Raw genomic sequence first — 12,134 nt, 5'->3', positions numbered from 1 at the left:
TTCTTGAGCTTTAGGTCAATAATTTATAGGATAGTGGTGGTTTGGTTTTGTTTTGTTTTGTTTTTTGAGACAGAGTCTCGTCCTGTCACCCAGGCTGGAGTGCAATGGCATGATCTTGGCTCACTGCAACCCCTGCCTCCCAGGTTCAAGTGATTCTCCCACCTCAGCCTCCCAGGTAGCTATTGCTAAAATATTACAGGCATGCACCACCATGCCTAGCTAATTTTTGTGTTTTTAATAGAGACGGGGTTTCACCATGTTGACCAGGCTGGTCTCGAACTCAAGTGATCCACCCACCTCGGCCTCCCAGATACTGGAGTTTTTTAATGGGCCACCCTATAGAAGGCATGAAGTCATAGAATCATAATAATCACCAAAACCAACCATTGATTTCAATACTAGAAAATTTGAGACACCAGAAGGTGAAGTGACTTGCCTAGAGCCATACAATGGCAGAGGCAGGGACTGCAACCCACTATCCTAATGACAAGCTTAGGGCTCTTCTCACCCTTTGATGGCCAAAAGTATTTTGAAATTTTGACCAAAAAAAATTAATGTTTATTAATCATTTTAAATCCAAAAGATGAATCCATTGGATTCCACAGTAAACTGGGTGGAAAGTAAGGGAGGGATCAAAGGGCAGCGAATATATGAATGGGGAGGAGAACCATTTAGGTTGGTGCAAAAGTAATTGCGGTTTTTGCAATTACTTTTGCATCTACCTAATAATTGTTCATAATTCTAAGAGCTATTCGGATCCCATTAGGAGTTTAAGAGGGACAAATGTGCCCAGGGCGTGCAGCTTTGCCTTCCAGGACTAGATCAGGATCATGCATTTAAGTTGGAAGATGGAAAGAGGAGCTGCTTCACCCACAGTCAGTGGTATTGCATCAACCAATCCCTGCCATTCTGCAGTTTCCTGGTGCATGTGCCCAGAGTCACATGGTGTTTCCTGCTAAGCCTCAGCGTCTCCTCCAAGCCACACCAAAATCTTTCCTTCTGGGCCTTTCCCAGAAATACATTCTTGCTGGAAGTTATAAAAACCAGCTCCTCCAAGCAGAGCAACTCCCTGGCTGCTGCGAAAAGACAAGGCACTGGGCAGGTAAGACTCGTCAACTTTCATCTTTCCTGGTTTCTGCAAAGTTGATGATGAAATTTCCTAACGTCTTCTCAGAAAGCTTAGTACTGGATTTGGACTTGTCTCTATCAGGCATTTTCTGGTGCCAGCTTTAGCCACCCCATGGCACACTCCCCTTGTTTGGTATATGAGAGAATGTAATTAAGCCTCCCCCACCACTGTGGGGAAAAAGGCTTCTCTGTGTCTGAAAACTATGTCACAGAATCATGGACTCTTAGGGCTGGAAGGTACCATAGACCTCTCTTATCCACCCTGCTTAGGAACTGAGATCTAAGCAATTTAATGTGTCCAGAATCATATGGGAATTTAGGGAAAACCATTGACACAATGGTGCTCCCTGTGCTATTCTTGAGACAGTGTGATGAAATCTGGCCTCTCCACTATAGTGGAAATTTTGCAGTGTTTTAAGGTGTTCCCTAAGCCGGAGCTGTCAGGTCTTCATCTCATTTCCAGCATCTCATGCCTGCCATCTGCAGCAGATCTGACCATCTAGTTTGCCCAGTCCTAGCTGTCTGAAGTGCCCTGTGGACACCTGGCTCTCAAGCAGATGTGTGACCTGTTTGCAACAGTACTAGGCAGGCTTCATTTTGGGAGAATGGGATGGTTAAATCATATTTGTTTTTGATGCAATTGTGTGCCTCAAATCTTTTGGTTGAAGTAGATTATTTCTGCTCTAGAGGGCTTGATAAGAGCTATCTCTTCATTCTCATCCTGATCTTGGAGTCACTCAAAAGATCAAGAGAGTGTTCCTGTGGGTGATGGGGCAAGAATTATGGCTTTCCTATTGGCTCACTCCACCACCCTCCACAGGGCTCTTTCCAGTCATGGAAGAGAATCTCACTGACTTCATCCCTTATCAGGCCTTCCCCCATCTCTTTGGTGACTGCTCAGCAATATTGAGAACCAAAGTCTGGAAGGCCTTGGTACTCAGAGTGTGGTCTGCAGACCAGCAACATCATCATCACCTGGAGCTTATGGGAAGTGCAGACTTTCAGGCCCCTTCTATGACTTTCTGAGTCAGAATCTGCGTTTACCCCAATCTCTAGGTGATTAGTAGGCACATTACAGTGTGAGAGGCTTGCCAAGAGACCATCTCTGCCCTCTCCCTCTGCAACCTCCAGATGCCGAACTTCTCTGCTCTAGGAGTTTCATTCATTCAGCATGCACCCAACACCTATTATATTTTGACATACTTAGGTCCTGGAAAACAAATACATTAGATGGAGCCCTTCAGGAGTTCATGGTCTGATAGGGGAAACAGATATGAAGACAGTAATATGAGATATGGATGAAATATTGTGGGAGGACAGAAAAAAGAACGATCTAACTTTTCCAGCAGAAAACTGGTAAACTTCACAGAGAAGGTGGCATTTGGTCTGGGTTTTGAAGGATGAATAGGAGTTTATTAGGCAGAGAGGGTATTGTATAAGGAAGAGCATGAGTGGAGGCATGGGATTGTGGACCAGCCTGGCATTTGAGGGGCAAAGGCTGTGGCTCTGTCTCCAGATAGTGCTTCACGTCCCAGGGAAGGCTCCAGGCTTTGCTGCAAACCAAAGGGCTTGGGAAATGGTTTCTGCACTCACCATGTTGATAAGAATGCAGATAAATATCCACACATCACAGAAGACTCTTGTTGGCCTTTTACACTCTAAAGCCCCATGCCCTCTTGCCCTGCGTGGTTCTGGCTGCAGGCAGTGTCCCTCTAGAATCTTTTTGCATACCCCCTTTTCGGTGACATGACCTTGTATTTACCTGGCTCTGATTTTTGTTCACACCCTTCCTTCACACCCACCAAGAACATTGCCAAAGACATGGGAAAATAATTTATCTCCGGCCTTGAAGTCCCCCCTCCTCCATTTTCCAGTGAGGAGAGCATGAAGGGGGTCCCAAAGAAGAGGAGAGGAGAAATGAGTACTTAAGTATTATTTCCTGTTTAATTTTCTCAACTTTCATGTCTTCTTCTATGATCTTGTCTTCCTCAGGCTGTCTCAGATGATGCCTTTTTAAAACATGGACTAATTTTTTACCTTGTGTTTGTCATTTATTATGAAATGCATTAGTCATTCAAAGAACAACATAATGAATGCTTGTGCCCACAGCCCTCTTAAAAATATCAGTGATGTGCTGGCTGCCAGGAGCTGGGGGGAAGAGGAAATAGGGAGTTGGTGTTCAATGGGTTAGGGTTTCAGTTTTTACAGGATGAAAATGTTCTAGAGATCCATTGTACAACATGTGAATACACCTGACATTATAGTGTTACATAGTTTAAGTGACTAGGATGCTAGATTTTATGCTATGTGGTTTTTTTGGGTTTTTGGTTTTTTCTTTTTTTTTGGAGATGGAGTCTCACTCTGTCACCCAGCTGGGATGCAGTGGTTCAATCTTGGCTCACTACAACCTCCACCTCCCAGGTTCAAGCAATTCTCCTGCCTCAGTCTCCCCAGTAGCTGGAATTGCCAGTGTATGCCACCACCCCTGGCTAATTTTTGTATTTTTAGTAGAGACAGGGTTTTACCATGTTGGCCAGGCTGGTCTCCAACCCCGACCTCAAGTGATCTGCTACCTTGGCCTCCCAAAGTGCTGGGATTACAGGCATGAGCCACCACACTTGGCCATTTTTTTTTTTTTTTTTTTTTTACCACAATTTGTTTTTTAAAGTCAATGATACCTTTTCCTCCAAAACCATCATCTCTGTTTGTTTGAAGGGCAGATTTCTGCTAACTCAATGAACCCTGCAATGGGTCCCCTGAAGTTGCAAAATATGGTGACAGAGGGATAGGAGGTCACAGAATCTCTTCCTCCTTGGGGCCATACAACTCTAAGGACAAGAGCCCACTGAGAGGTCAAGCTGTTTGAGAACTCATCTTGGGGAAGGGGGAAGTAACAGAAAGAATCTTGGCCAGAGAGGTATTTATTCATGCCTTGCCTTTTCTCTAGAGTTAGCTTACAGAAAGTACATCCAACAAGATACAAATTATTAGAGGGAAAAATTGGAGGCGGACAGGGGTGAAAGAGGCTGAAATGACCTGATCCAGATACAGAGTTTTCCTGGTCTGGCCTATTCCAAGTGGAGAAGATTTGGAGAGGGTCTGCAAGACAGGTGGGGAAATCTGTCAGGCAGAGCTCCAGAATTTCTCTCTGGGAGCTGAGCCTTGGGGAGACGTGGCTGGGGCGCAACCTGAGGCTGCTCTCCCTGGTGTGCTTCTGGATTCCACCAGTGAATGCCATGCTGCAGGGAGAGCCCATGCGCTCTTGTGAAAACTGAGGAGCCTCTCAGGACCATGTTCTAAACACACAATCATTCCATCTGCACGCTATGGCTGCCTCCCCGGGCTGGAGCCAGAATCTCCTCAGAAGATATATGGGGTCTGCTCCACTAAGCCCAATGAAGACCCTCATCAGAAAACAAAGCTGCACAAAATTTAGTCTAAAGACTTTCGTTCAGAGTTAAAGCTCATGGCGAAGGTGTTAATCCATGAGCTGGAATCTTTCCAGGCAGGCTGGGGCACAGCTGTGGGCTCAGGGGAGCTCTGAGCTTTGTCATAACTTTCTTTCAGTATTGCCATCAAGGTGGCACTTTGAGGGATGGGGAAGCCCCTGCCAGGTTTCCGAAGGGAGGCGCTGAGTGTCTACCTCTCAGGCACTCTCCCCTGGGGCTGGGCCAGAGGAAACTGGCTTGCAGGGAGCAATGCATCCTGGAGGGAAGGAGGGAGGAGAACTCAAAGGCAGGCTCCAGGCTTGGTAATAGCGTTTCTCACACATGTGACAAGACAGGCACAGTGTCTCAGGACCACAGGCTGTCAGGACAGAATTGGACATTCTGGATCACTTGGTCTCACCTCCTCCCATAGCAAGCCAGGACCCCAGAGATGTTAAGTAACCTGCCTAAGGTCACAGAACTATTTGGAACAAATGCAGAATGATAAATCAGGGCCTTCGATCCTGAAGCCTGAGTTCTTTCCCTTCCACCACGGCTTCTCCTCTTTCCATCGCTCCCAGCACCTAGCACAGGCCTGTGCATAAAGTAGATGTTTCATTCGTTAATGTGGCTTCTCCTTCCCTGTTCCAGTGTTAGGGTGTCTGGTGTTCCTTGGGATTTCTCTGCTTTCTGTGATTCAAACCCTCCCACTTGGGCTCTAGAGAGGCTCACAGAGTGATCCTGCATCTTGTTTCAGCGATGAGGATCCTCCTCCATCTCCCAGCCCTCCTGGCTTCTCTCATCTTGCTTCAGGCTGCAGCATCTGCCACAAGAGGTGAGTCTCTCCCTTTATGGGTTTTCTGGGGCCACTGTCACAAAGCACACCAACTGGGTGGCCTAAAACAACGGAAATGTATTCTTTCACAGTCCAGGAGATAGAAGTCCAAAATCAAGGTGTTGGCAGGCCTGTGCTCCCTCTGAAGGCTCTAGGGAAGAATGCTTCCTTTCTTCTGCCAGCTTCTGCTGGTCCTGGTACCCTTGGTGTTCCCTGGCTTGTAGCTGCAACACTCCAATCTCCGCCTCAGTCTTTGCATGGCCTTTTTCTTTGTGTGTCCTCTCCTCTTCTCAAAAAACCACCATTCATTGGATTTAGGGCCCATGCTAAGGCAGTATGACCTCATTTTAATTCATAATATCTACAAAGACCCTACTTCCAAATAAGGTCACATTCTGAGGTTCCATTCATATGTGAATTTGGGAGGGCCATTATTTAACCCACTATGCTCTCCTTGTTGAGAAAACAGATCCTGTCCTCTATGCTCCAGACACCAATACAAGAGGGAACAGGGAATCCCATTACTATCATGCCATCCCCTTCTCTACGTCAGGGTCCTGGTGATCAGTGGGTCCTCTTTAATGAACTTGTGATAGTGCATGAGACCATCTCACCAGGAACCAGAAAAATCCCCACAGCCCAGCAGCCCAAGCACCCTGAGTGGCCACACTCCCTCTTCATCCCATCTCTGGGCATTCTAGTGAGATCTCGAAAAGCAATTTTGACATCTTATTGAAGATCCAAGAGTATTCTTCCCATTCTGTGCTTTTTACCCTTAAGGACTCTTATGAAACTTTCGTAATCTTGATCTCCTGCCTGCCCAGATTTGCGGGGTGGGGGTAATGGCTGAGAAAGAGGGAGACAGAAGCAGAAGACATTGCAAAGGAGTCGTGTCTGACAACCTACTTCCTGCTCCCCACTCCAACCCCAAGCACAGACCACCAGAACCTCTGCCATCTCCGATGCTGTGAGTCAGGCCAAGGTCCAAGTCAACAAGGCCTTCCTGGACTCCCGAACCAGGTACGTGAGACACACACACACACACACACACACACACTTCCCTTCACAGGCTTCCTGTTCATGACAAGCACATCTAGGCCAGTGAGGCGAACAATGATAAAACTTGCCTTTCCATCCTCCCAGCCTTCCAAGTACATGACAAGTAGGAGCAATAGCCCACATTCCTAAAGTCCCCAGCCTGTACATCACCTGGAAGAGGACAGCTAGTCTAACCCTAGAAGGACCTTTTTTTTTTTTTTTTTTTGAGACAGAGTCTCACTCTGTCGCCCAGGCTGGGGTGCAGTGGTGCGATCTCGGCTCACTGAAAGCTCCACCTCCCAGGTTCACGCCATTCTCCTGCCTCAGCCTCCCGAGTAGCTGGGACTACAGGTGCCCGCCACCATGCCCGGCTCATTTTTTTGTATTTTTAGTAGAGATGGTGTTTCACCGTGTTAGCCAGGATGGTCTCAATCTCCTGACCTCGTGATCCACCCACCTCGACCTCCCAAAGTGCTGGCATTACAGGCGTGAGCCACTGCACCCGGCCTAGAAGGACTTTCTTCCACGTGGCCCAATGTTTCCTTTGGCCGTGCATTCCAGAGTCCCAGAAAGCCTCTCAGTAAAAGTTCTTCATTCATCCAACTGATATTGACTAATTGAGGCCAGGTCCACCAGAAGTTAAATGCGAGCACTGCATTCAGATGCAGGTGACATATTACGCAAATGCTCACAGGGAAGCTGTGACAGGGTGAAGAAGCAGAAGAAGCAAAGGGGGAGGTTAGACAAATAAAGTGACTTCAGGTCTAGCCTCAGCCTGACCCTACAGGGAAACCTGGAGCCGAAGTTGCTCCTCAGAGCCTGTTCCATCTTGGAGCGAGGGAGCAGAGCCCTCATCTGCCCACATCAGTCAGACATGGCTGCAGGCTTGCAGGTGGCTGAGAGGTGTTGCGGCACACCTGTGGAATTCCCCGGCACCCCCAGCCAGGCCACTCCAGTGGCTCAGAAGCAGGCACCCAACAAGATTACTGGAGTGAGCTTGCAGCAGATGCACCCGTGGCAGCAAGGGGAAGAGCCCAGGGCCCACAGGGCACCAATAGAGTCAACCACCCTCCAATCCTCTGCAGGAGCAACGTGGGCGCCTTCCCTCAGGAAACGCACACTCTAGGGAAAGGGGAGACATTGAGAAAAAAAGTAACCTTATTCTTTCCTCTCGCTGTCCCTTTGCACTGGACCTGGGCCACCACTCACTCCTCCTTGGCCCTTGAATGAACTCTCAAGCCGTCAGATAACTTTTTTGGTGACTTAGATGATAAAACATGCTCTGGATGCTTCTAGTCCCTAGACCAGGATTATCTCAGGAATTAAAGTGTCAGCATAAGAAGATAAAGCCCAGACCTGTCCTCTTCCTTCAGCTCAGAACTGCTTGAGGCCTCTGGCGGGAGAAGAGAGTACAGTCTCCTTCTCCCTCTTTCTGGGGCTCCTCCTTCCCAGCCTGGGATTCTGCTCCTTGGTTAAGCTGAGGGAGGGAGGAAAAAGGGGTGGTGAGTCTACATCCCCTGAACAGCTCAGTCCTCAAGAGGCCAGAAGCTCTCTCTCTGTCTCCCCTTGGGTACTTTCCTGGTTTCAGAGAGAGATTCTGCTGCCAACTCTGTGATCTGGAAAATTCTCTGGCCAGTGACTCCCAGCTCTAACCCTCTCTGCCTGGGAGCATCGGACCCACTCCTTCACCCCTCCCTACCCTGTCTTGGGGCAGGTCCCTTTTAAGCAGCCTCCAGAATACTAGCAGCTTCGCCCTGCTGTTGAGGCCGTGCAGATTCTGGATTCTGCAACGGGGCTGCCCTGCCCCTCTCTCTGTGCTGTCAGGACACTGCTCTTCAGGCAGGTGTCAAACCCCAGCCAGGACTCCAGGACACACAGTCAAGCCCTCCTCCTAAGACCTTTCTTTCTAGAATTAAACTGGCAAAGGAGGAGCCTCATGGTGGTGGGAGGGAAGTGACCAGTATTTCTGCAAATGTCTCCAAAGGAAAATTCTCTCTCCCTCCTCAAATTCATTCCCTTTATAGCCGCACGATGGGGGACAGCATAAAAGCCACAAAACCGGTGTTCATACACCTCCTTTGCATGTCCTGCACACGCCAATCAGTGCCCTGCTTTGAAATGTGGAGGAGCCCTTCCCCGCTTGTTAGTCCTTGGACTCAGGGGCCTCACAGTGACAGAACAAGTCACATTTAAACATTCTGTTACCCAAGTACACACACAGTGCAGTGACTCACAATTTATAAGGAAAATGAAGGAAATAAACAGGACAAGGGATGCCACTCTAGGCACAGGGATCAGGGAAGCCTGTTGGAGAATGGTAAGGAGCCACCCAGGCAGAGGGCATGGGGGTGGCATTCCAGGCACTGCAACAGCACAGGGTCTGAGGCAGGAAAGCCCGTGGGGTGCTCAGGAAAAGGAAGGCCAGTGGAGGCAGGAGGCAAGGAAGAGCATGCATAAGGCGAGAGCAGAGAGGTGTGTTGCCCCAGAGTAAGCCATTAGAACACTTGAATCAGCGGTGACATGGTCTGATTTTTATGCTAAAAACATCACTCCAGCAACCCTGTGGAGAACGAATGGTAAGAGGACAGGAGTGGAAGTAAGAGCTGTCTAGATGGGAGAGGATGACGGCTAGGACTGGGGTAGAGACTGTGGAGATGGCAAAGAGGTCCTTCCAAGACCTGCCTGCCCCCAACAGAGCCCAACCCCAGGGCAGAGCAGGAGGTGAGTCCCTGGTGAATCTGTGTCCAGGCAGGGAAAGCATGCAGAGCCCGGGGCAGGGCGGGAAAGGAAGGAGCATCTGGAACCTTGGATTGCACCTTACAGGCTAAGCCCGGGGGGCCCAGCGGCCTGCCTGCCTTTGTTCATGGTGTGAGGCAGAGACTCTAAAATACCTTGCAGCAGCCCCTCTGGGACCCGGCTGATGGTGACAGTGATGCTCGCACATCCTCTGTGCAGATGCAGCTCTGGGGGCTCTACATTCATTCCTCCCCCAAAATCCTAGGAAGTACTGAATCGAACTGTAGAAAACAGCTGTTTTCAAGGTCAAAAATGATGAAACAGCATGGTTCAACCTAAGGTTACTATCATTATTTTCATTATACCAATAAGGAAACTGAGTGCAAAGAGCTTAAGTAATTTGCCTCAAAGGCACACAACTGGAAAGTGGCAGTCGGGAGCCAGTTCCAGTCAGTCTATCCCAAAGTCCAAACATAAGCCTCTGATGGGATAAAACTGTGATTCCCAGTTCATAAATGAGGGGAAGTCACTCAGAGGTCATATAATTAAACCAATCCTGGTGGAACTCAGATCCACCCCTATGTCTGTCCAGCTCTAAGCCCACTTTAGGCTAGCAGGGTCCAAGATAACTTTCTAGGATGATGAAATGTTCTCTATCTGCACTGTCCAACAGAGTCATCACTAACCACACCTGGCTACTGAGCACTTGATGTGTGTCTAGTGCTGCTGAGGAGCTGAATTTTTAATCTTCATTTTAATAAGTTTCAATTTAAATAGCCACATGTGGTTAGTGGCTACTGTATTGGACAGTGCAGCAGCCTGGGTTATGAGGCCATGTGGTACACACATCCCCTCCCCCCCCCCCAGCGGTCCCCAGCCCCCTTCCTACAGGGTCCAGGCCATGATCCCCATCTCCCTCCACTGTAGGCTGAAGACTGCCATGAGCTCTGAGACTCCCACCAGCCGACAGCTCTCAGAATACCTCAAGCATGCCAAAGGCCGGACGCGTACAGCCATCCGCAACGGACAGGTGTGGGAGGAGTCTTTAAAGAGACTGGGGCAGAAGGCGTCCTTGACCAATGTCACAGGTACAGAAAACCCACCAGCCCTCTGTGGCAGGAAGGGGTCATCTCCCCACAGGAGAGAGCAGAGGCCACCCAAAGCTGCACTTCCTGTTGAGAGCTATCTACTCAGAGAAACACTCCCGTCTCTCCCTTCTTAGACCAGTAGACGAGACTGGCGGAGCAAGAAGGGGCTTAGAGGACAGCTAGGGCAATGCTCTTTTTGCAGGGGAAGGAACTGAGACCTAGCAAGCTCACATTGCCAACTCCAAGTGAGGGGACATTGGTGCTCTTTGTATAACACTATCTGGAAGGCCTCTGCCCAAAGGAAGTGCTAAAGTCAATAAGCATGGGTTCCTTGTCCTAAACCACAGTGTCACCACTTCCTCTAGTGGAAGGGATATTTAGGCCACCTGTGTCAGGGGGATTTACTGGGATAATGTCACAGGAGCTAAGATTTCCATCTTGTTCTGGGTAAGATGGAGCTATCAGTAAACGCACTTAACTGATGAAGTCATGGCCTCCTCCATCCCCTCCATTCTCACCCCCAACCAAATGCCACAGCCCACACAGGGTCATGAGGAAGGGGTTTGGTCCTGACAGGAGGAAGAAGCTGCCGGTTCTCCCTGGGAAAACATCAAGTGAGGGGGGATACCTTGCCTAGGAGTTGGGCAAATTCCAAAGCTCCAAAAAAAGGAAACTGGGACAGGGTAAGAAGTAGGAAACACTTGGCCTCTGAAATCCAAAAGGTTCTGAGAGCTGAAATCCTGCCACCTTTCAGAGATGGCCCCCCAGAGAAGCCCCCATAAGCCAGATTCCCTCACCTCCCTGTTTTTGCAGACGCCAGGGTGGATGAGGTATGCATATGAGGGTATGCGTTCAGAAGTGGGCATGTCTCTCCACTCTGTGCCCCCACTGAACCCTCTGATGCCTAAAGCCCCTCTACTCTGTCACTCCTCCCACAACCCCTGCCCTCCCTGAAAAATTACCTGTCCCTTCCCAACATCTGTCCCCGCTATGTCCCTGCTTGCTTGGTACTTTAGATGTAAATGAAGCTTTAGAAGAAAGCGGTCTTATCACACTAACTGATACTAACATATGCTTAACCTCCCAGGGGTATTTCCATTCTAAAAGAAAGATCTGTCAACTCAAATGAATCTGGACCTGGTATATCAGGAATTACTAGCAATTCTGGGGACATTACCAGTTACTCTGTGTGGCCTTGGGCAAGTCTCTTGAACACTGTAGTCTCATTTTCTTCCCTGTAAAATGGGAATAAAATTTGTTACCTTAATGTGCTGTCAGATTAATTGAGAAACACTTACTTACAATGGAATGCATTCCAAAACATGCAGGTTCACCTCTGGTCTCCATTTTCTGCCTCCCACGGGTGCCTGTGAATGGAAAAAGAACTCAGTCCCTTTGGGGTCCCTTCTGTTTCAGACCCCAGGCTGGACTTGACTTCGCTGTCTCTGGAGGTGGGCTGTGGTGCCCCCGCTCCCTTGGTGAGATGCGACCCGTGCAGCCCTTACCGCACCATCACCGGAGACTGCAACAACAGGTGGCGGGGCTTGGGGTGTGGGGACCGACCCTTCCAGCCAGCCCGCCCCGCCCCGCCAAGGCTTTTGCTCCTTGGGCACTCCAGGCAGATCTGCCACTGCCTTGCCCACCTGGGCTGGCGTTCCCACCTTCCCCACCTTCTCAAGACCGCGCGTCTCCAGCCCTCTCCCGCTAGCCCACTGTGTGTCTCTGGAAGCGGCACCTTTCCCGGGGGCAGGGGAGCCCCGCGCCTTCAGGGAGTGGGCGCAGTTCAGTGACCACACATTTGAGAGGCTCCCTTCTCTGCGTCCCCTCCGCCTCGAGCAGACGCTCCTTCCCCCATGAGGTCCTGGGCTTTGAAGCCCCGGA

General features: G+C 49.4%; 1 protein-coding gene across 3 annotated transcripts in view; it reads left to right on the top strand.

Annotated features, from left to right (window-relative positions):
- The first annotated feature begins 880 nt into the window (after positions 1 to 880).
- LPO (lactoperoxidase) overlaps positions 881 to 12,134 on the top strand; it is a 30,772-nt gene continuing 19,518 nt past the window's right edge. Inside the window, exons 1-5 of one of the 3 annotated variants that reach the window (XM_023203970.3) lie at positions 881 to 1,102; positions 5,314 to 5,391; positions 6,324 to 6,411; positions 10,093 to 10,253; positions 11,670 to 11,787. In XM_023203970.3, the coding sequence (XP_023059738.1) occupies positions 943 to 1,102; positions 5,314 to 5,391; positions 6,324 to 6,411; positions 10,093 to 10,253; positions 11,670 to 11,787 (605 nt within the window). In that variant the 5' untranslated portion in view covers positions 881 to 942. Of the gene's footprint in view, positions 1,103 to 5,207; positions 5,392 to 6,323; positions 6,412 to 10,092; positions 10,254 to 11,669; positions 11,788 to 12,134 lie in introns of all 3 variants that reach the window. The other 2 variants (XM_023203971.2, XM_023203972.3) reach the window with 2 other exon arrangements.

This window comes from Piliocolobus tephrosceles, chromosome 16, assembly GCF_002776525.5.
Source record: "Piliocolobus tephrosceles isolate RC106 chromosome 16, ASM277652v3, whole genome shotgun sequence".
Lineage (NCBI taxonomy): Eukaryota > Metazoa > Chordata > Mammalia > Primates > Cercopithecidae > Piliocolobus > Piliocolobus tephrosceles.
This window is presented reverse-complemented; position numbering and strand designations above follow the sequence as displayed.